Raw genomic sequence first — 24078 nt, forward strand, 5'->3', positions numbered from 1 at the left:
TTTATAATTTGTACAATTAATCTCCCTGTGGTTCGACCCCGGTCTTGTCGGGTTATTTATTACTTCGACACTCCTGCACTTGGGAGAAGACATCAATCTTTTAGTCGTGTCATTTTGTCATCACAAGGTTCAGCTGAGGGGATGGTGGCTGATGAGTCTAAGGTAACAACGACCAGAGGAGATAGGAACAATGGTAACGACTTCATAGTTCAGGCCATGAATCCAGGTATCGAAACCAAAACTCATTGTGACTAGCTAACAGTTACTAAAGTTAGGAAAATGACAAGGAAGCGAAATTGAAAGAGGTGTATTGGGTAATAAATTTAATAAATTTGCGATATTAAAAAGGGTTGATGAGGATATTTCTATTGCATCACAAGAATATGGGATATAAGCAAAAAAAGATGTGGGCCAAACTATTCCTACTACAGGTCTGAAATTTATGACTCAGTATAAGAAACATGTAAGACGAGATGAACCCATAGTAGTTGAGCCTATTGTGAAGCCTAGTATTTTTATAGACAAGAGACGAAGTAAAATTCAAAAAGAAAAGCAAAAGGTGGTGCATATATCTATAGTGAAACATGATTTTACTAACCTAAATATCTATACGCCTCTAGTTTTCTCATCAAAAAGTCCCAGTATGACAAGGGAGAAAGAAGAATTAGAGCAGAATGCTAACGGGTTAGAAAGGTAGAATCCTATGCTGGGGTTACCACAACGACAAAGAAAAAAATAACAGTACACATGACCCCAACATAACTTATCCTTTTAGTGTTAAATGCTTGGATCATGCCGCTAGTAAAGAGGATAATATTAAATATTAACGTCGCAAATAGTATTAATGGGGTATTGGAAATATAAAAAGGCATGGTTATGGATGGTGGGCTATAAACTAGTGGTTCTTGTTATCCTTCCTTGTATTTCTATTATTTTTTATGATGTAGTTATTCAACGAATTTTCAATCATATCTTGGAATATTAAGGGAGTTATTAATAGTTAGGGTAAAAGACACTAGAGATTTAGTGTATAAATATCAACCCCGACTCTTTGTGATATTGGAAACTCACACTCCGTTTGCTAGGTTGAGAAATTTTGGGCTAGCTTGGGTTATTTTTTGATAGTTATAGTTGAATCTCATGGTCATGTAAGGGGTATTTGGATTTTGTCAACAAAAAAGTTTCTTTACTATTGATATCGTGGATACTACAAGTCAATGTGTTACTATTAAAGTTTCTTCAGGAGGCCATCATTGGTTTGTATCAGTGCTTTATGCATCATCAATCCCTCACCTAGGATAACAATTCTAGTATTATTTGCCAACTCTTACGGATAGTGTGCAAAGGGTGTGGGCTCTGATCAGGGATTTTAATGAGATTTATTCATTAGAAAAGAGTTATGGCGGATTGTTCTCTTGGTTTAGGGCTTTTCGATTCTTACAGATAATGGTAGATTGTAGCCTTATAGACCTAGGGTATCAAGGTCAACACTTCACTTGGCACCACCACATTCATGGTTTTTGTTATTTGGCCAAGAGATTAGATAAGGTTATAGCTTCTATGAAATGACAAAATGATTTTTTTGATGCTTTAGACTTCATTCTAACCATAATCTAATTCTTTTGAGACGTGGACGATTGTCGTCGTACATGGCAGGGAAGAGGCCTTTCAGATTCTAGGTAACTTGGACTACTCATAATAAATACAAAAATGTGGTTAGTACAATACGGAAACAATAACATAAATAATGTAATGCATGGTCTTAATGAAGTCTGTAAGGACTCTATAAACTTTAATAAAAATACCCTTGAAAATACTTTTTGAATGAAGCAATGTATCAAAATTAGGTTGAAAGGTGTCTAATTCACTTTTAGATACAAGAAAGAATCCTAGTGTTAAGAAAGACTTAATCAATTGTTGAATACAAGGAAGTTTGAATTTAAAATGAATTCTAATAACTAAATTAATCCATATTTTGATAATATCAATCTTTTATTTTATTTTGAATATTATTTTTGTTTAATCTCTATTTATTAGAAAACTTTGTTTTTTCTAAATTATCAAGTTATATAAAATCATATCATGATAAGTGTTTCAAAGATATTTTTATTTTGACACATATTATGATGTAATGGAAAATAACATAATTTAAAAGTTAATCTTAACTTCTACCTAAATAAAGATGAAATAAATATAATTCTTAAAATAAAAAAATTAATAATTTATAAAAAAAGAAACAAAACGGTAGAAAATAAAAAAGAAAAAGATACAAAGAAACTTATAACCATCTCCTATTCTTATTATCATGAGAAAATAACCAAAAATCATTTTAATAAACGTAGACACCATAGTAAATAATTAATATGAAAAATTTAAAAGGAAAAAGGAGGGGATTATGTTTAACAATTTAATTGAGATTGTAATGGATTCTTCCAAATAATTTCAATCTTGACTTGCTATATAAAATCATATCATGATAAGAAACTTAGATTCAATCAAAATGTTAGTATTAATTTCCAAACAATTTCAATCTTGACTTGCTAGATAGTATATGGATTTTTGTTTCATCTCAAAGCTAAAATCTAGTGATTGGTTATTCACTGATTTTTTGATATTAAGAAAACCCATCTAGAGGTTCCAAATAGGTGTCACACTCAAACGCATTTTGCCCCTAATTTTTCTTTAAAAAACCTTATAATTCATAAATATTATTTTGCATGAAAAACATCTATAAAATACTAAAAAAATAAAATAAAATTCAATCTTTATCTAGATCACATATATAATATAATTTGAATGTAAACAATCCCAACTTTTTCTAACAACTATAAAATATTTATTAATTTTTTTTAACCACTTCAAAAATTCATACCATTATTATCTTTATCATTTTTTAAGCCAAATAGACCTAGAAAAACCAGAAAGCATCAACAACAAATAATGCCAATATGCCTTATCTAGTCAGTGATTATTTTTATGATCCAACCATGTTTTTAAAAATTTTATTTTGTTTTAAATTATTTATTTTTATATTTTTAACATTACAATATAAAAAAAATACATTCTTCTAAGAAAAAGCCCGTTGGAACTTTTACATATGTTCTCGTTCTCCCCGCTAAACAACAAATACAACCTGAATTCTTAGACTAAATGACGGGAAGAACCCACTAATCCTAAATGACAATCAAGCAATAAACAGGGAAGCTCAAGAGGCTAGCTAAGAGAAACCCCGCCTCCTCCAGGGTCATTAAGTAATTACGAAATCAGTTTGGATCCAGTCAAACCTTACTCTTCCAGTCAAACAGTCAAATGACATTTTTTTGTTGGAATAAACTAACCACGACAACAACGTTAAAATATTAGATGTATATCGGAGGAAAGAAACTTGCAAGGGCATTTTTGTTTCTCTGTGTATTTTAAACCGAATACTATCCCGCCTACTCTTTCACAGAGTTCCTTTTCAATTCTCTCTTACATTCTTTGCTTTGTGAAGATACAGGGCTCAAGTTCAGGTCCCTTCTTTTTCTTAATCCATGCGTTCACATTTGTGTGTTGATGTCACCACCATGCTTACAACATTTGTGGGTGTGAGTAGTTTGTTTTTGAGTTTTGGAGCTTTTTTTGGTTTGCCAGATGGATAGGGGTTTAATGAGTTCTTTGCACTTTCTGGAATTTTTAAGGTTTTTGGAGATGGTTTTTAGTAAAAGTTTTTTTTTTTTTGGTTTCTTGGGCATCACTAGCTTGTTTATTGACCAATATCTTCCGTTTGTTCTCCGAGGAAATTTGAGTGTTTTTAGTAGGTAAATGTAATGTAAATTTATAGATGAAGTTAATACCATCTTTTGTTTAAATTATATTTATTTCTGGAAACAACCAAGATGCAAAAATAATTTTTTTTTAAAAAAAAGAAGGAAAGGAAAAGAGAAGACAACGATACCCAGAATTTTTAGAAATGTAAAGTTGAGTTTTTTTTTTTCTTGTTTGCGCCACAAGTTGGAATCTTGAAATTGGATTCAGATATGAGAGTGCTTATTAGGGTCTCGAGATTCATTTTTTTCAAGGAAAGTGGTTTGCTTTATGTTTACTTTCATGGTTGCCGCTAAGATTTATATCCCATTTTAAAGTAACGTACTTGAATTTTGTTGATTCTGTCTTTGTGCTTGCAGTCTCGATCTTTTATAGAGAAAGTTTTCTCAAGAGGATAGAACTTTTGGGTCCAGTGAGGATTTTTAACTTGAACTTGGGATACACATCCATGTCATTTGAATTATTTAATTATCTTTTCACGCAAGATCTTCATGCAACTTGAGTCTAATATTTTTGTTTTACTTGACCCGTGAAGATCCAAAGGTTTTATCATCTTTGTGTGTTATTTGGCACTTTGGTTTATGTTTGATAAAGTGCTCAGGTGCACATTGCAATAACATGATTTCGCACTGTAAAATTATGTCATATTCTATATTCTTTCTGGCAACTAATACTGTTGTGTTTTTATTCACAAGTGCGCACAAAATAGCAGATCTTGGTTCTGTTTGGTTTTTTATGATGGTATCTATTTGAAGGGAAATTTCCTGGTATATAAATCATTATGATGCAAATTTCTGTAATGAGCCTAAAGTATGAGTTTGTTTATTCTTTCATGTCTCATTGTCAACAAATATCCCTGATACTCTCTTCTGAAGTAAATTAGCATTGCTTACAAGTTATGGTTCATAATTGCGAGATTATTCAAGTGATCCCTAAATATGAGGAGTTTCTTGGCTTGGTATATTCCCCTATTGATTGTACTGTTTTGATCATTTTATTGCAGGTTTACCTGCCTAGTTTCTGTTTAATGCTTTGTGTTGCTCTTATTTAAGGGTTTTAAGGCTAAGGCAAGTAAATATGAAAAGGGAAAATGTACTTCCTTCTAATTTTAGGTATCTTAATGGTCCAATAACACGAGCGGCTGCCTTGCGTGCTTCTGGGACGATGCCACCAAAGGCACCAACAAAACAAGATTGGAAAAGGAATTTGCGAACAAACAGAAAAAGAGCAGCCTTAGATGAGAACAGTACTAGCAGACCTAATAATGCAGATAATCAATGTAAGAGGAGAGCAGTGCTTCAGGATGTCACAAATGTTTGCTGTGAGAGTTCGTATACGAGTTGCTTCAGTGCAACTAAAATTCAGGTGGTTGTGCTGTCCTTTCATGCATTGATGATGCCTTTTCTGGACCTTCTGGTGTACTAAATCAATCTTGTATGCTGTTAAGGCCAAAAAAAAAAAAGACATGTCAAGGAAAAAGTGACTGTGCAAGTGAGAAATTAGACCTACGTTTCTACTTCCTTTCATGATCATACTATAAAGGACTGAATGAACAGGCTATGGTTTATCATTCGCTTGAAAATATCAACTACATTGCAATATTTCCTGAATACTATCCCCCCTCTGTTACGAAATCTTTTTTCGTTTTTCCTAATTCAATAATCTTGACTTTTTAACTCTGCTGCTTGCCAGGCTAAGGTAGCCAAGCAGGCTAAAAAGGTTCAGCTTGATGTATCAAAACTTGCCCCTTCAAGTGCCTTAGAACACCCACGTCTTAAAGCTAATTCAAAGAAAAAGATTGTTTGTCGAGAAGTAAAAAGAGAACCTTATTCTGAAGTTGCATCCTCAACTACTTCGGAAAAAGACGTACCTTCTCTGCCCAGTGGTACAGGGGAGTTTGGCACAGATGATCCTCAGCTTCCTAATCTGTGTTCAATAGTGCCTTCCCATCCCCATCATTCTCCAAAAAAAGGTCAGCTTTTCTCTTTAATTTTTTTTTGCTTCAAAAAAACAGTAAACTTGATCAGTACCTGCATTTAAAACTTGGTGAGAACAGAGAAAAAAGGGTGCATCTTGGTTGAAGGTTTGCGTACTTGTCATCATGTTTCAACATCCATCGATGCAGTTTTGAACATACGTAACGTTGTGCTTGTTTATTCTTTGAACCTACTTCAGTACAAATGAGATACTTGCATAACAATGGAGTCAATGCAGTTAGTTCTAGTAGTGAAAAGGCTGTTATGTCTTACTATCATTCCCAAGTTTTTGTCAAATAGAGAGCTCATAGGACCAAGTAACTAGATAGTTATATAAAAACGGAATGAGTGAAATTCTTTATAGTAGTGAAAAGGGCTGTTATGTGGTACTGTTGTTCATTAGTTAATGTGAATGAAGAGCTTAGAGGAAAAGGTGGTTTGTTGAACCAATTCTTAGGGTCTGACGGAGGAAGTCTTTTCCTCCTTCACTGTAATGTGTGCTTATCTAATGGTGTCAATCCATTGTAGAACATGCATTTTAAGACATGCTATTATAGATACGATTTAAATCCCAATTGAAAAAGCATAAGTTCATCATAGTAGTAGATGATGCATGAAGTTCAAGGTCTCAAAATTAAGAAACTAATTTGTTTATCTATTAAAAGTTAACCTTGTTAAGAATAAGAAGCAGAATTACATCAGAACCTCGCATGCAAATTACCATTTTTAAATTTTTTTGACTCCAACTTTCATAGAACTATCTACCACTGTGTTACCCTAGACATGTTTAGAACAGCTGACCCACAGTTTAAACGCAAAGCTTTCTTAAACAAAATGGGTACTGAGGAATTTGATTGTTACCCTCTTAAAGCTACATAGTGATTTTATTCATAACCCTCTTCTTCAGCTGTGACATGCATCTACTGAATTTATGAGGTCAAATCCATTTTGGGTCACTGGTAGGGCTTCATTGTTTGTGCTATTCTATTTAAGTGACTAAAATGGAATGTCATGAGTTGCACTAACATATGGTGAGAAACTACTAGTTTAAAGTAATATTCTCCACATTTTCTTTTGTTGTGTATACTGCATGCAGTAGGTACTGATTTTTTCTCTCAAATTGTTATAGCTGAGAAATGCAACGTTTCTGAGAATTGGAAGGCATCATGTGATCCAGAATTTATAGACATTGACAATGATCACAAGGATCCTCAACTTTGCAGCATCTATGCCGCTGATATCTATAACAATTTACGTGTTGCTGAGGTTTGTTTCTGTGCACAAAAATAGTGTTTTTCTTTCTTTATCTACCCTTCTCGTGGTGTTTTTTTTTCCCTCATATTTTTGCACTTTGTGAATGGAAAGAAATATCCTCATACAACAAAAGGTTTTTAGAGCTTTTAACCATGGGGCTATGCATGCTTGCCCCAGTATAGCAGCATGTCATGGTTTTAATGCCATCTATGGGGACATTAGTGGAAAAATTCACTAGCTTCCCTTTTTTTCCCTCTCTCTTGGCAAGATGCTGATGCTTGCTTATGGTATATTACTTTGTTTCTGCAGCTTGTCCGAAGGTCTCTTCCTACTTCTATGGAAACAGTACAAAAAGACATTACTCAAATAATGAGAGGGATTTTAGTTGATTGGCTTGTTGAGGTCAGTGTAGTTTCATTGCGTGAGATTATTCTTGTTATGCTCTTATATGTTTTGCTTTGACTTTGCAATTTATGCTGTTTGTTTGTTATTTATATTAAGTGAAGGATGTTTGTATACTATCGATCATGATATACTTGTGTTCATGTCGTGTAGAGTAGCACATCTTTCTTGCTAAAACTATCATACTGTATTTTCACCTAAAAAGTTTTAAGCTCTACATTATGGATAAATAACTTGCCATGCCCTCTCCATAGATATGAATGTTTGGATTAATCAAAAGCTTGCTCAGGATTAAGTAAAGCATATTTGTTTCACTTTTAGTGTTTGTAGTTTAAGTCTTACTTCGTCCAACTTGTTGAGCATGGTTTTTTAAATCAATCATAGTCAATGGATTAATTCTCATTCATTAGATGGTTTAGATAACAAAGAGAGTGCTCATTTAATTAGAAAGGAACTTCCAAGATACTTGTACAGGAATACATTGTCCTGTCATGAGGAGAACGCTTGTCCTTTTAAGTTCTACTCTAAACGCTTGTCCTTTTAACCTCTACGCCATCTTTCTGTTGACTTTAATTCCTATTTGTCTTTATAATTCCCAAGCATGAAGTGCCATCTCATGATCTGGAGAGTTCTCTGTTTGTTGATTGAAAGTTCAAAATGAAGAAGGCATATTATTCTTCTCAATCAATGGTTTGGTTATTGTAGTCCTTGCCCGTTCATTCTAACACAGGGCTGTGCGATTCTTGATGATGATTCATCTATTCTTTAAGTTTGTCCTTGTCCCAGTTTTTGGACGTTTCAAAGTGGGATAGTCCTCTTCTGAGATAAATCTTTTCCTCCTTGGTAGTTGGACTTCTATTCCATGTCAATGCCATGACTAGAGACTGCACTAGCTGAACCAGTAGGCAACTGCTCGCATCTCATATAAAAAAATCTTCCCATCAATTGTTTTCAATTGTGTTTTTATTTTTTCCAAAAAACTAATATTTATCACGTTCCAGTTTTGGTTTCTCATATTTGCTTGGTTTTTTTTTTTTCCAGCCTCTCATGTCTTTTTTTTGGAATCAGTAGCTCGTGTTTCTAGTAGTTTTATTCTTTCCCTTCATTTTTTATTTCATGATGTCATATAGATCCTTCAACCATGATTCCGAATTACATTACAGTTTTCAAGTGCCAGTGTTTTGTTTTAGAGTTTCCACTCATTTATCTTGTGTATGGAGCAGGGAAGTCCTCAACATGACACTTTAGGGGACACACACACACACACACTCATATGGTTTAGATTCATCAACAGCTGCCATTTTTGAGTCCAACACCCATAAACTCAAGCTAAAGTGTCAGCTTACCTAGTCAATTCTAGTTGAGGCATACTGCACACCTAAGGCCTGTGCTCTGAATGTCAATGAAATACAAAGGTAGTTCTCATAATAAGATCATGCGAATTTTTTTTTTTGATAAGTTATCGTTTATTTTTAAATATTTGTTTTGTGAAATACCATATCTGATTAAAGCTCCAGATTAATTGGAGCTAACCTTGGAGGGATTTGAAACCAAATACCATCCATGTATGGTTTGTGTTATTTTTTTTTTCTTTCATTTGAACTGTAACTATCACTCATAGTTTATTGCTTTGTTAAATGCACTCTGTGGAACAAAATGAAGTGTTTTTTTTTTTAAAAAAATAAATTGATGGAGGTTCTCTTGCGTTATATGATGTTGATTTTCACCTTTTATAGTTTCTCAATGTACTGGAAGAATTTGAATGCCTATTATTGCATTATTAAACAACTACAGCTTTAATATCAAGTATGAATTCCAAACAAATAATTCTTGTATCTGTTTAAACTTGCTTCCAGGTATCCGAGGAATATAAGCTGGTGCCAGACACACTTTACCTTACAGTATATCTCATAGATTGGTTTCTCTCTCAAAATTACATTGAGAGACACAGGCTTCAACTGCTCGGTATCACTTGCATGCTAATTGCTTCGTAAGTTCTCGTATCTCTTGCAATGTTCATTCCACACAGAACGACAATGATGAAGTTTTGATGAAAGGTTGGGTGCAACATTGCAAGTTTCTTCTTAATTTTGGGATCTAATTGAAATAACCACTCTATAGGGGAGAATATTTTATTATTCAGAGCCATCAATTATTTCGTGTTTGCTTGTTTAATTTGATTTAAATGTATTTATGCGTGTCCTAAAGCAAATATGAAGAGATTTGCCCGCCACATGTGGAAGAGTTTTGCTTCATCACTGACAACACATACACAAGCATAGAGGTATGTCATATGGTTCACTCGCCAAATGAGTGCATGTCAAATTATTTAAGCTTTGAAGCAAATATTATCTTCCTTTTAGCGTATATCTTATATCAATTCAAATCTAACACACGTCAGTGCTTTATTATTTTGCCTACCTTTTCAAGCTCTGGGAAAAATTGATATGAACTATCATTTTTAACTTGTATTTGTCATATTCTCCTTTATTTGTTCGCTAATTTGGTGCTCTGGAAGAAAAATGACTCCACATATGTGAAATTTGAGACTGGTTTCTAAAATGAAAAACTGTGATGCAAAATCTATTTATAATACGAGTAGTCATTTTCATTTTGTTTGCCTCCCTGTTGGAATATTTTTGGTTTTGGTCCTGACCAAAGTCTGGCGCAGGTGTTAAAGATGGAGACTCAAGTGTTAAATTTTTTTGGCTTTCAGATAATTGCTCCTACTGCAAAAGCTTTTCTGAGGTGCTACAGCTTCTTCAACTTTCACCTTTTTTTTTTATTGTTTCAAAAAATTATTTCAGTTTTAATAATACAGTTGCTTCTGCAAATTTTTGTCCTCAGGAGATTTTTACGAGCAGCACAGGCATCATACAAGGTAATGTGGTTGGTTCAATTCATATCTATGTTTGTTTTAGAAGATACCAGCCTCTGTTAATTAAAAAGTGACATTTACATATGTAATTGCGCATTTGCAGAGCCCTAGTTATGAACTGGAGTTCCTGGCTGATTACCTAGCAGAACTGACATTAGTTGACTACAGTTTCTTGAATTTTCTTCCTTCTGTCACTGCTGCATCATCTGTATTTCTTGCCAGATGGACGTTGGATCAGACAAGCCATCCATGGGTCTAAATTCTTCTTCCTATCATCTGATTTTCCATATTCTTGTAGATCCATTTGGAGCCTGACTTTATATATTTGTTTGACAGAGTCCAACTCTAGAACACTATTCTTCTTACAAGGCATCGGATCTTAAAACTACAGTTCTTGCACTTCAAGGTTTACAATTGAACACAAAAGGGTGTCCTCTGAATGCTATACGCATGAAGTATAGGCAACCAAAGGTATAAACTAAGAATACTGCTCAAGGGACTTAAGATTCCTTTTGTCTGCGGTTCTGTTTTAATTTCTTTATCTATCTATTTGCTTTTTGCATCCTTGAGCTTCAATTTTCGTACTCTGTATCAAAATCTATAAGATGTCTGGTTCCATGGTAAATGCACATGCATTGTTGTTTGGTCTCATTCGGTTTGCTAACAAGGTTGTTTTCATAGCAGTTTAAATCTGTGGCGGCCTTGTCTTCCCCGAAACTGCTTGAAACTCTATTCCGAAGATAAACACAGTGGTTCCACGTTTTTGAAAGTGGTTGCTAACATAAACACATCTAAAGCGAAATTCCTCCTGGGATTTTATCATTTCCTTCATGAGATTGTACCCGGAACGTTTTTACTCGTTATATACATTTCTAGTATCCTTTTTTCTGTCCCCAAAATCTGTGTATAGATTTTCATGACATCTATCAGGTTTTGGTACTTCCAACTCTGGTCATTGGAAGGAATTATCTAGTCTAAAAATAGGGCTCTGTCGTGCTACTACAGATTTCAGAATAACCATCAATATATCTTTCTTTTGCATCTTATCTATGGAGAATTTATTTGTTAGATCGTTAAGCTCGGGGAATACGGGATGTGACTGGTGGAATGTGGCGTTGGCAACCTTGCCCCACGTTAAATTAATTAATCAAGTAAATGTTTTTTTTTTGTCACCTTTCTCAAGTTGTAGCATAGTAACATGATTTCTCGAGGATGCTTTGTTATCTGTTGTTTAGTTACTGGATAGGAGCTTATCCTGATATTTGCTGGACATTTCTTTTACTTTGAATCAGAAAATGCTAACAAGGTCCAATTGCCTTGCTGAGAATTTCCATGAGTAACGACAATCTGTTTCATATGGGCTGATTTCTCTTTCGTTTCGATGTCTTCTTGGTTTGCAGAAACTTGCAGAACCATATGTATTTCCAGAGAAACGTTTTCTTCTACAATTACCTTCATGCAGGGAAGGGGATAGAAACAGGGTTTGAAACCAACAAAATCACAATTCTAAATGAACTACCAAGCTCATATGCACAATGGATATCAAAAGAGTATTGAATAAACCATTCCAGATCTATACTATTTCAACGTAAAGGATTAAGCCAAAAACAACACATTAATTTCCAACATCTGAACAGATGCGCATTAGGTTAAGTGACCACAGAACTGCCACAATCATTTTCTGAAAAGAGAAAACTGCGGAGAAATTGCAACACAGCTCTCCTAAAGTTACACTCAAACTCTTTCGATGATATATTTCCATGCTTAATCCAAATGCTGCTTGGCATGAAGAGAACTTGCGCGCAACAGATTCCATCTGCCAGGTTGCCAGGGTACTGCAATCAGGAGAGCTCTGTTCTCTAAATGGGGATTCAAACTCAAACACTGATCATGATTCCAAGTTCTCACTACCAAAATGTAATGGGACAACACACTTGTACATAAAGAACAGCCCAAACCCAATACAAAAGATTAAGAAAGGAAACTGTCAACTTAAAAGGAAAAAATAACATGGAAAAGCATAAGCCAACAGTAATGGGTAATGGAAAATCTCCGGACAAACAAGTAGACCGTACACTGTGAAGCAATGGATAGTACATTTCCTACCTCTAGAAATACTCGTTTTCCTGTAAGCAGCAGCTCACATGTTTTAGCAGATTCAACAATTTATACACAAAATTTTTAGAAAAGAAAGTTAACAAATGCATAATATAAAAGTTCCAAGGCTAAAACCACTTCACCAATAATCTCCACAAGAACACTTGCCATCTTTGAAATGATGAAACCTTTTGTTGTCCCTAACTATTAACTCCCTCCCAACAATCTTTGACATGATCTTGATGGCATTGTGACAGTCCCCACACACACGGAGATTCTTGATTATCCTCAAGGGCATCCTTGCTGGGGTGCTAATAAGACCATATGCAATTGCCAACCGCTCACTGTGATACAGCAAGGCTTGCTCTTTGGCCTCCTGATCAATGTCATGAAGAACATATCTAGTATCAGGAACATAGCCACCTGTTTTCATCTCACGCAATTCCTTTAATTTCTCATCATCCTTGTAAAATGTAGGATTCCTTAACTCAGCTACTCTATTCTTTCCTTCAAGCATGCTAATCAGATTATACTTCTTCGGTGGTGGAGTTGGGATTTTATTAGCAACAGCCTTCGATGAATCAAGAGAAACGATCAATTCCTCAGCGTGGTCTTCAAGATCAATGTCTCCATGACTTCTAGCATACTTCCTCAATGCCTCCCAAATTTCCACTGTGGGTTCAAATGGAAGTTTCTCAATATACTCCACAGCTTCATTAAGATATGCAGACTTTCCAAGAACATCTATAATGCTCAAATAATGCTCAAGGGTTGGGCTAATGCCAAACTCCCTGCTCATTTCCTCAAAATATAAAAACCCTTCCTCCACTGCCTCAGCACTTGCACAGGCAGACAAAACAGCATGAAATGTTTCCCCAGTGGGTTCCAAGCCCAACTTCTTCATCTGCTCAAACAGCTCCAATCCCTCATCTCCCAGGTCATTATTGGCATACTCATTTATCATCAAATGCCATGAATCCATATTCCTCTCAGGCATATGATCAAAAACTCTCCTCGCATCTGCCATACTTCCACATTTCCCATACATCTTAATCACATTATTGTTCAACTTAACATCGCCCCTAAAGGTCGACTGCAAAAAATAATCATGGACCTTCTTGGCATCCTCATGTTTTGAGCACATCTCAAACAAACTATAAAAACAATTAGCATCGGCTTTAACCCCATTATCCATCAACTCGATAGCTTGCTTCACCTTACCCTCCTGACACAAACGCTCCAAGTCATAAACCGAAGGAGGCGGAGCAGTAGCTGGAGCTGGATCATTAGCATTGGCACTAAAATTAACATTCAAATCCTGTCTTCGACTCTCCGAGCCCACACGTGAGGCCCACTGATCAGTGTTTCTCTGCTGCGGATATCCCTGATTTCGGTTGTCCCATCGATTTGGGCTTCCGGGTTGCCCATAACCCCCCCGGACATCAGGGCCAAACTGACCAGGGTTTTGGTACTGGGGATGATTTTGATCCCGTTGATTAGGGTTTGGATACTGGGGGTAATTTTGATACCGTTGATTAGGGTTTGGATACTGGGGAGCAGTAGCTGGAGCATTAGCACTAGCACTAAAATTAACATTCAAATCCTGTCTTCGACTCTCCGGAACCACACGTGAGGCCCACTGATCAGTTTTTTTCTGCTGCGGGTATCCCTGACTTCGGTTGTCCCATCGATTTGCGCTTCCGGGTTGCCCATAATCCCCGCGGATATCAGGGCTAAGCTGACCAGGGTTTTGGTACTGGGGATAATTTTGATCCCGTTGATTAGGGTTTGGATACTGGTGTTGTTGTTGAGGATATCCTCCTTGGTCAGGATAGGCATAACCCTGATTAGGATAATTTTGTTGGTTTGGAGGAGGGTATTGCTGATTTTGGATGGGTTGATTGTGATTGTAGTGAGCAGGTTGTGGGGAGGACTGGTGAGGAGGAGGAGGAGAAGGAGGAGGAGGGTGTGTTAGGGTTCTCGAGTTCCATTGGGAAGCATCATTTGGGTAAACTCTTTGATGGTCATTCGGTAATGCTGAAGTAGTGAGGGGTTTAGCGAGGATTAGGGTTTTGTTACTGAAAGAAAAGTGTCGAAGAGAGCGTACCTTGGAGAAGAGTGGATGAAGCATTTGTGGAGGCTGTGAAAGACGGATTGCCATGGAAGACGCCATCTTCTTCGGTTTTATCTCAGTCAAGCGTTGTATATCCAGTAACACCCTCGTCTTGTTTACACCTTATTAGAAGACGCAGCAGGTTGGTTAGGGTACAGGCTCACTCACTGGAGTGATACCCTTTTGTGTGTGGCCTCTTGTTTTTAGCTTATCATTTTATCTATGAGGGGTAAAGATCACTGCTGTCCCTGTATTCTAAGAAATTGGTTAATCAGGTCCTTCTACCAATTTAATTTTTGATTGCGTATCGAATCAGTTCTTTCTTTTAATGATGATATAATGCTTAGGTTTGAAAAACTATTTTTTAAAAATTTTATTTTTTTATTTAAATTAATTTTTTTATATTTTTAAATTATTTTCATGTATTGATGTTAAAATTATTATTTTTAAATAAAAAATATTATTTTAATATATTTTAAAATAAAAAATACTTTAAAAACAACAATATTTAAAAATATTATTTTTATGTGATATATGAGACAAATTTATATAATGCATAAACAAAATAAATACAAAATTTAAAATATATAAAAAATAAATAAATAAAATTTATATTAATAAAAAAATATATAAACCAAACAATAAAATATAATAATTAAATAAAAATAAAAATTGCTTCACAAGGTTTCTAGAGTGAAACCATTATTTTATTATATATGTGGCGTCACGATAAAGTGACTCCACTATTATATTATATTTATCTAGTAAATATAAAAAAATAAAAAATTATTTTTTATTTATAAAAAAATAAAATAAAAATCATCAACTAAACTTTTAATTACTTAAAATGTTTTAAAATTAGATAAAAACACCTAATTACGTAAAGAAAAAAATTCCAAAGCCTTGTTATTTACACCACATGTGCGCTTTGACATATTTACTCACAATTTATTTTTCTTCTTCTTATTTTTGGTAAAGATTTAATATTTATCCGCTTATCATTTAAAAGTTAGTTTCAAATACAAAATATTTATTTGCTAAGTATTGATATAAGAAAAATGTTAGTAGTGAAGAGTCAAACTTGAAGCACATATTTATAAATACAAAATTGTTGTTAGTTTTCTTTATTAAAACTGTATAAATTTAATTGGTGATATTTTAAAAAATAAAAATAAATCCAAATAGGATGAGTTTTGAAAAAAAAAACGAAAATAATATTTATTTATAAGTTTCTACTGTCTTGAGGAAACAAGTAGAACCGGTTAACAGGTATCCTTCTGATAAAATGAGCGGTGGAGATACTTCATTAGAAATCCAACGGATGCTTAAAGCATAAGCAAAAGCAGGTGCAATATATGTTTTACGGTGGCCATACTAACAAATACCGTCTCCCAGTCATCTCGTTCTCTCTCGAGCTAGAGATTTAGGAGGGATTTCTCTTGTTTTCTAGGGTTTTTGGATCTGCACACTCCTTTCAACAATCCGAGCTGAACACAGACAGACAAACATCCAGCCATGCCCCGGTACAACCTTCCTCTTCCTCTTCCTCTTCTTTCGTCCTTTAGTTTGTATCTTGTTGTCTAACAGAAGAGTTGTTGAATTTGCAGGTATTACTGTGATTATTGTGACACTTACTTGACTCATGATTCTGTAAGTTCTGTCTCTGTTTTTTTGTTCTAATTTCTGTTTTCCATCATAAACCCTAAACAAGCAAGCACTTTTTGGATGCTTTCACAGTTTCAGGGGATAAACCGAATTCTTTTCTTTTCCTACCATTTTTAACATCATCATCTCTTTTCTGGGCACGGTTTTTTCATGGAAAACAATTAATATTTGTTTCATTCATCTGTTTGGTTTGTGATGTTTTCAATTGTCTGTAAATCCTGTTTTACGTGCTCTGCTTTTGCATATTTCAGCCATCTGTTAGAAAACAGCACAATGCCGGTTATAAACACAAGGTACTTTTGATTTGCTTATGTTTTATTAATTGATGTTTCTCTACATGTGTTTTTTTTTTTAATATTTTTCATAACTTCTTTAGGCAAATGTGAGGATCTATTATCAGCAGTTTGAGGAGCAGCAAACCCAAAGTATAATTGACCAAAGAATAAAGGAACATCTTGGCCAAACTGCAGCTTTTCAACAGGTTGGTGCCGCATACAATCAGCATCTAATGGTCCAGAGACCCCGGCTTCCAGTTCTTCCAACTCCTGTGATGCCAATTGGAGGAAATAATGCCCAATTATTCCCTGGGATGAGGCCTCCTGTTTTGCCTAGACCAATGCCTGGTGCTCCAGGTAAACTGCATCCAAAAGCCGCCCTGTTTGATACATGCAACTATCTCCCTGTGTGCGTACCCTTGTGTTGCATGGAAACACTACTCTTTGCCATTCTTGATTCAGTTAATTAGCTTCCAACATCTTAGAGGTTGGGATGTTGGCTTTTGCAAAACTATTTTTGTGGTTTTAGAAATGGCTGCATCTTCTAATTTATGGGTTGCTTTCTCCTTGGTCATTTTAGGGTGATTGATTTTACAGCACTCATTGTGTGGGATATTGAATCTTTTAGATGCTATTTGCCAGGTTATATGAACCCTCCTATGATGCCCCCAATGATGGCACCCCCTGGTGCTCCTTCCTTACCTGGTCAAATGAATGGTGTTCCAAGGCCTCCTACAATGATTGCACAACCAACCGTTCCTGGGAGTACTGCAGCACCTACTCCTAGCGGTCCCCCATCTATGGTTCCACCTGTTACTTACCAAGCAAATCAAGCAGCAACAACAAGTGGAGGCTTTGACAGCTTCAATGTGAATGCCACAGCCCCTGAAGCCAATCATTAATCTGAATCAAGCTGGTATGTTTTGCTCAACAATTTATGGCATACAGAGTTCAAGTAGCTTTGTGCATCTTCTGCTTGAAATTTGTTAACAATTAACGATTTTAGTGATTTCCTAGCATAATGAAATTTAGAAGGGTGTTTCACTGGTCTATGGGGAGACGGAAGCCTCATGGATGCATTTGGTTTGTTAAAGAATTGTGGATGGAATGAGAATCTATTTCCTTTAGTATAACATTGTTTTCGATAATTCTTGTGTTTGTTAAAAATAGATTTAATTTGAAACAAAATCGAAATGTAAATCCTTTTGGAACTGGAATCAGAATAATATTTCCTAGGGATTACTACAATGTCATCGTCGGTTGAAATTGTGGATGCCAATTAAACCATCATATTTGATTTTAGATGGATATTTTTCATTTGTTTTACTCAAATTGAATGGTTTAACCTGGACCAACATTTTATCGATGCCGGCATTCTGAGCTCACTCATATTTCCTTTCTACTGCCAATTTTTGCAAACCAGACATGGGAAATATGGGTTTCTTTGATTGAATTGAAACTAGAATCCCACTAATGAATTTCATTATTATTTTTGATAGAACCAATACAATTTGATGCACTAGTTTTCTAGTTTTAATTCTCTTCCAATTGTTTTGCGCATTCTGAATAGGGGTATCCTGTGGTTTCCATGGATTTTTTGTTTTTGGATACAGGCCATGAGAAGAAATCAGCAAGGCCACTCTACATTGCAATGCCTTGAATTGTGAGTTAACGTGGTGGTGATCAACACAGAATAGTTTTGTAACTTAATTTTGTTAAACATAAGCTATCTTGAAAAGACATCAAAATTCAACTGAAAAGGACTGGTTTTCTCTTGAGTTCAATTTGATGTGATTCACCTTCTGTGGGTTGAGTAGTGATTGGCAGGCTCTGTTTCTGTTGGCATCTTCCACCTGTGGAGCTTTGTTTTGGCTTCAGTTAGTCATATACACTTCTAATTGATGCTCCTTTGCGTCTGGTGCATTCTCATAGGTGTGCAGATCTCATTGTGAGGACATCGCCCCTTCAGACAATTGTAGCCTAGGGACCATAACCTAGATAGGCTCCTCCAGCCTGTATAGAAAACAGTGTTTCCTAATACTTGATGTTGCCCCGTTTCTTCTTTTAATGTTGCTGATATTAATCTTTGGATGCGCCCTCTTTTATGGTTTCCGTTATGGAACAACTAAAAAGAATTGCTGTGGTTGGTTTGTTGGGTGCTGCGTTGAACTATCGGATCATCCCAGATTGGACGTAATAGTTTTTTGTCAGCCAAGCAATACCACGACTTTGTAGCAAAATTTTTTTTACACAACCTTCTATGTTACAAGGTTGTATGGCTTTGAGAGTATGGGGGCACCAATCTAAACTAACAATGTTAAACTCGTGTCTTTTATCCTTCTAGCTTGCCTGTTCAAAGAAGAGGAAAGGGGGAAAAAAAACTCAATGCAATCTTTCGGGTGATGAACTTGTTGCTAATCTAAACCGAGTTATTGGTTGTATGCCAAATTTGATTTCAGATGTCATTACAATGCCAATTGCTTTCCATGCTTGGTAATGTGGTGGGATGTTCGAGTCTGTTTGGTACTGTGTACTGTGGTAGCTTTTCTAAGTGTTATTTGCTTAATGTTTTTGAGAGGAGAAATGGTGTGTAAAGCAGCCATTTTTGGCTACTGAGTTGAGTGACCAAGTTACCAATCTAATTGTTTGTTTCTCCAAGTTAGGTTGTGTGAAATAATCATAGATTATTTATATATAGTAGTATGCTATGGAATATGGCTTGTTTGTTAGTATCTTTTAAAAATATTTTAAAAAAAATTTAAAATTTTTTTATTTTTTATTTTGATTTAAAGTAATATATTTTTGATTTTTAAATTATTTTAATGTACTAATATAAAAAATAAATTTTTAAAAATAAAAAATATTTTTAAAAACATTTAAAACCACACATCGCAGTACAATTATATCATGCCAAGGCTTACCTTGTGTTTTACTTCGATGTACAAGTACAATTGTGATGAGGTGTTGCTTATGTGGGGTAGGTCATGAGGAGGCGATGGAATCCTATTTTGTGATTGAAATTATTAGATGAACCAGCACCAGTAGCTCTATAAATAAAAAACGTCATATTATTCTTATCATTATTGTTTTTTTAATTTCTCAGATCAATACATTAAAATATCCAAAAAAATAATTTAAAACTAAAAAAATAAAAATTTTAAAAAACACATTGGAGCTGCAGAATCAAACATTACCTAGTCCAATAAAAGGTAATTTTTGTGTTTGAGATTTTAAGAAAATTAAGTTAAATAAAAACATTTTTAGTTATGGTTTAAAAAAACAATTCCAAAAAAAATATAACTGCTGAGATTAAATTTTACATATAAAATAAAAAAATAATAAAAAAATATTTAATTAACCAAATAATTATTTTCTATATAATTAAATGGAAAACAGGATACTAAAATAACAAAAAAAAAAAATATTGTTACATAGGATTCGAAAGAGAGAAGGGAATCGATGTAAGAATTGTACAGATGACATGTCGTTGAAAACGGATGCACGGAATATTTTGAAACGCAGTTATAGTAATTTTTATATATAATAATACATTAAAAAATATTTTTTATTTTTAAAAATTAGTTTATTACAACGATTTAAAATATATAAAAAATTAAAATTTTTGACAACATTAGTGCTAGTGAGTTGTATAAACAGATAAAATAGAAAAATTGGTGCCCCTATAACTGTTGACACGTTATCTTAGTTGCAGCTTTTTAGAGGAGAGGAGAGAAAAGAAAGGGAAAAGCGGAGAAAATGGCGGCTTTCAATATTCCACCTTCGTCCACCACCACCACCACCTTCTCTTCTCTTCCTTCTTCTTACTGTCACTCCAATATTACTAGAACTAATTATTTCAACAATGATTACAATAATAATAGAAAGTACTCTCGTGGTTTTCACTTCTCTCTATTCTGTTCCCAGACTAATCCATCATCATCATCATCTTCGAAGACTAAGAGAGAACTCTGTAAAATGCCTACCCATTTCTCTAAATCAGGTTCATTTCCTGGCTTCCTTTCATTTTTCATTTCTGCGTTTAATACTTTAATACTGTACATTACCATGCTAAGAAATACAGGGCTTCCGTTTTTCTTTTTTTGGTTTAAGCTGGGAAACTGAAGAATTATACGTGTGAAGAAAATGATCTTGTAGCCACTGTGTTAATGGCGTTTCAGAGAATTGTGCGACAATTACTTTTCAAATGACCAACATTCTTACTTGGGTTCCGTTGGTATTTGCTTTCCATAATATTATTATTTGTTTAAATAAGCCAGCTCGGTTGATAATTTATTATTTATTTATTTATTATTATTCACTGATTGAGGAGAGGAATATATCGGTGTCTAAAGAAGTGACTGCTTTTGCCTGGTTTACCTCAATATTTGCAGAATTTTACTATTTCTGATCCAATCTAGTTTGCGTGTCAGAAGGTAAAGGTCGCAAATAGATAGTGTCACTGCATTTTCTGGTCTTGGGTCTTTTTTAAGATTCGCAACGATTTATATTCCCAGAAGCATTCTCAAAAATGAAAAAGAAAATGAGAAGGGAAAGGAAATAGAACATGAAATTATTGCTTATAGTATACGATGCTGTTGGCTTGCTAATTATCTATGCATTTGAATGGTCAGATTATAGTGCTGTTTGGACAAAAGTGCTTTCTTTCTTGGGTGTCGACGTTTTGCATGAAGAATATCATAAAGATGTGATCTTTCTAATGCCGTGTGCAGGCAGCGGACATTCGTGGATTCAAGACGGCTCCATGGATCGGAACTCCACTTCCAGCAACAAAGGGATGCAAGGTCCATTGCATTCGGTGTTTCCCTCGATACCTGCACAAGTCTCTTCCGTGGAGGACCTTTTCGAATTTATATGCTCAGGCCCTCTTATAAGCAAGTTGGGTTTGACCTCAGAAATGATTGCTGAGTCAATAGACAAATGGATATCATATGGCTTGCAGTTGTGCCGATTATTTCAGGTTAATGAATTATATCTTACAGTTCCTCAGAAAGCAAGGTTTTATCACTATTATATACCGGTCTTCATTTGGTGTGAAGATAAGATTTCTAAGCACGTATCCCAGTTCAAAGACTCTGAAGATATACCTCCTTTAGTGGTACGCATGTAATTTCCTTGCAACTGTTTTCAATTCTGATGCGAGTGCCTGCATTAATTCTCATTCCATTAGCATATTTCCGAAAAGAATGCCTCTGGGTATTTGTTAAGTTATGCAGTCTTGCTGCAAACAATGCTAGTTTCTATGCAGTTCTTTTCATCTCATGATCCTGGTATCTGGTATGGTGTAGATTGGTTTTAGTGCTCCACAAGGTTGTGGAAAGACCACACTTGTCTTTGCTCTTGATTATCTCTTCAAAGTAACTGGCAGGTACATGCTACCAATATGATTGTGTGGAGTAACTGCAAATTATTTGTCAATTGTCAGTTATAGAACTAAACTTGCTGCCTTACCCCTATCAGGAAGTCCGCAATGTTATCCATAGATGATTTCTATTTAACAGCAGAGGGTCAGGTAATAGTTCAAGGACTTCCTTGCATTTGCTTACTTTATCTTCATTTTTTAGTTGCTGATGCAAATTTTCATGAATTCCAGGCCAAACTGAGAGAAACCAATCCAGGAAATGCACTTCTAGAGGTAGCAAAGACCATGTTCTTTAAACAAATTGTCAAATAAAAGAAGGCAGTGAGATGTTTTTAATCATCAGAAAAACTAAATAAATATTTGTTTTCCTTCATGTTTTTTCTTTTCCTCTTTTATTCATTTCCAGTTCCGAGGAAATGCTGGGAGTCATGATCTTCCATTCTCAATTGAAACTCTGTCTGCTTTAAACAAACTGACGAAAGAAGGTAAGAGTTTGATTCAGTTATCTTCTTTCCACTTTGCTTTCTTAGTTTGATGATAGCCCTATTAAGTTTTCAGGCATGAAGATGAGGCTGCCTCGATATGATAAGGTAAGTATACTATAATGTTATTTTTCCTCTGTTCTAAATTAATTGAGCCTGGAGTTGTTAATGATAGGTTGTTCTTCTTTGTAGTCTGCATACAGCGGAAGAGGTGACAGAGCTGATCCTTCAACATGGCCAGAGGTTGAAGGACCATTAACTGTAAGAAAATCTTGAATAATAGATGATCATTTCAAATTGGCGGCAATATTGTCATCCTTATGTTTGGATTTTTGAACTCCAAGATGATTCTGTAGGTTGTGCTATTTGAAGGTTGGATGCTTGGTTTTAAACCACTTCCAGTGGAAGTTGTCCAAGCAGTTGATCCTCAGGTTAGACCAGTGGAAGTTTATTATAGGCACCTCAATACACCTCATATAGGTCATTTTCTTCTTATGGTAATTGACCATCAATTGTAGCTTAAGCTCGCTTTTTTTTCCCCCTTACAGCTAGAGATCATAAATAAGAATCTTGAAGCCTATTATGATGCATGGGACAAGTTTATCAAGGCATGGGTGGTCATCAAGATTCAGGACCCTAGTTGTGTCTACCAATGGCGTTTGCAGGTCGCTTTAACATGAATACACATTGCTGTCAAAGAACTCCTTTCATATGCTATTTTCTTTAACCCATGCTGTGGGGTTTTGCAGGCAGAGATTGCCATGAGGGAGGATGGAAACCCTGGGATGACTGATGAGGAGGTGTGCTTTCATTTCATCAACATAACCATTTTGGGAGAATTGAAAGCAAAGTTCATGTTATAGGCTGAAGCTTCTTGTGGTATTTATGTGCAGGTTAAAGATTTTGTTTCGCGTTACCTACCAGCATACAAGGCTTACCTTCCCACCCTCTATGCTGAAGGACCCAATGGTTCAGATCCGGAGAATCTCCTCGTCATTGAAATTGATGAAGGAAGAAATCCTATCCTAGGTAATTAGGTGATTTGACAATTTCAGGGTGAAGATTGCTCTGAATGGCCAATTTTGATTTCTTCAAATGGTGTGATGCAACTCTTTGCATGGGCTGGTTTTTGTCTGTATCATTAAGGAGAACAGTCAGGTTTAAATGCAAATGTACTTAAAAGTATTATGCAAAATAATATGGTTGCTCAATTGAATGGAATTCCAACTTGTCCAGGGCAGCAAGAAATTATTTTTCCTTTAGGAAGGTGTTAAAAGCTGATGCATCTGATAGCTTTCTTACGAATATGGTTCTTGATTTTTTATTGCTACATGATACATCCGATACATGATGTGTGCCGTGCCGGTCATATTTCTTTTGCAGCATCTGTCTTACACTGAGCGCTTCGTTCACATGAAATTGCCTAGTCGTTAAGTATTTGGCATTTTAGTCAGCACATGTCTTTCGTTTTAACTGTGCTTTTGTAGTTTAGTCTTTGCTTTCTGGCATGTCTAGTGAACGAGAGGGGATCACGATGGAGGAGGCTGATTTATTAGCCCGATCAAGTAAGAAAAGTAAGGTGGGCAGAGGAAAACGCCCCATGGATGAAGATTCGACGGTTGAGATGGAAGGAAATATAGCCAAAGGAAGCTTCAGTTATAAGGAATCATTAATGGGGTCTGCATATTTGGAACAAAAATTTATGGAAGATATCCAACATTAGAATTATGCTTCGGAGGAAGACGAAAT

At 35.2% G+C, this 24078-nt stretch overlaps 4 protein-coding genes across 7 annotated transcripts; 3 read left to right on the forward strand and 1 right to left on the reverse strand.

Annotated features, from left to right (window-relative positions):
• Positions 1-3338: 3338 nt before the first annotated feature.
• On the forward strand, positions 3339-11363 carry LOC105136377 (cyclin-A2-4-like). Of its 2 annotated transcripts, XM_011041685.1 has the most exons (13): positions 3339-3512; positions 4167-4220; positions 4813-5172; positions 5500-5779; positions 6913-7049; positions 7347-7439; positions 9296-9429; positions 9648-9723; positions 10111-10187; positions 10287-10320; positions 10421-10570; positions 10654-10788; positions 11002-11363. In XM_011041685.1, exons 3-13 carry the CDS (start codon positions 4885-4887, stop codon positions 11059-11061), a joined length of 1464 nt encoding a protein of 487 aa, XP_011039987.1. In that variant the 5' UTR covers positions 3339-3512; positions 4167-4220; positions 4813-4884; the 3' UTR covers positions 11062-11363. The 2 variants fall into 2 exon arrangements, with proteins under 2 accessions (XP_011039987.1, XP_011039988.1); XM_011041686.1 differs by lacking the exon at positions 4167-4220 and having other exon boundaries at positions 3339-3513.
• Positions 11364-12181: 818 nt separating this feature from the next.
• Positions 12182-14715, reverse strand: LOC105136379 (Tetratricopeptide repeat (TPR)-like superfamily protein). 3 transcript variants are annotated; one of them, XM_011041689.1, is made up of 2 exons: positions 14201-14715; positions 12182-13915 (listed from the first exon to the last, which is right to left on the reverse strand). In XM_011041689.1, the coding sequence occupies exons 1-2, from the start codon at positions 14585-14587 to the stop codon at positions 12554-12556; spliced, it is 1749 nt and encodes a 582-aa protein (XP_011039991.1). In that variant the 5' UTR covers positions 14588-14715; the 3' UTR covers positions 12182-12553. The 3 variants fall into 3 exon arrangements, with proteins under 3 accessions (XP_011039991.1, XP_011039990.1, XP_011039989.1); XM_011041688.1 differs by having other exon boundaries at positions 12182-13896; positions 14182-14715; XM_011041687.1 differs by having other exon boundaries at positions 12182-14715.
• A 1176-nt stretch (positions 14716-15891) lies between these two features.
• Positions 15892-18398, forward strand: LOC105136380 (C2H2 and C2HC zinc fingers superfamily protein). Its single transcript, XM_011041690.1, has 6 exons — positions 15892-16050; positions 16135-16177; positions 16444-16485; positions 16569-16824; positions 17110-17383; positions 18081-18398. The coding sequence occupies exons 1-5, from the start codon at positions 16043-16045 to the stop codon at positions 17367-17369; spliced, it is 609 nt and encodes a 202-aa protein (XP_011039992.1). The 5' UTR covers positions 15892-16042; the 3' UTR covers positions 17370-17383; positions 18081-18398.
• A 1734-nt stretch (positions 18399-20132) lies between these two features.
• On the forward strand, positions 20133-23589 carry LOC105136381 (D-glycerate 3-kinase, chloroplastic-like). The gene is made up of 12 exons (XM_011041692.1): positions 20133-20467; positions 21198-21583; positions 21774-21853; positions 21946-21997; positions 22079-22120; positions 22254-22332; positions 22406-22437; positions 22522-22590; positions 22686-22760; positions 22878-22994; positions 23079-23129; positions 23223-23589. The coding sequence occupies exons 1-12, from the start codon at positions 20224-20226 to the stop codon at positions 23364-23366; spliced, it is 1371 nt and encodes a 456-aa protein (XP_011039994.1). The 5' UTR covers positions 20133-20223; the 3' UTR covers positions 23367-23589.
• The last annotated feature ends 489 nt before the right edge of the window (positions 23590-24078 follow it).

The sequence above is a fragment of the Populus euphratica genome, unplaced genomic scaffold (assembly GCF_000495115.2).
Source record: "Populus euphratica unplaced genomic scaffold, PopEup_1.0 scaffold174.1, whole genome shotgun sequence".
NCBI lineage: Eukaryota > Viridiplantae > Streptophyta > Magnoliopsida > Malpighiales > Salicaceae > Populus > Populus euphratica.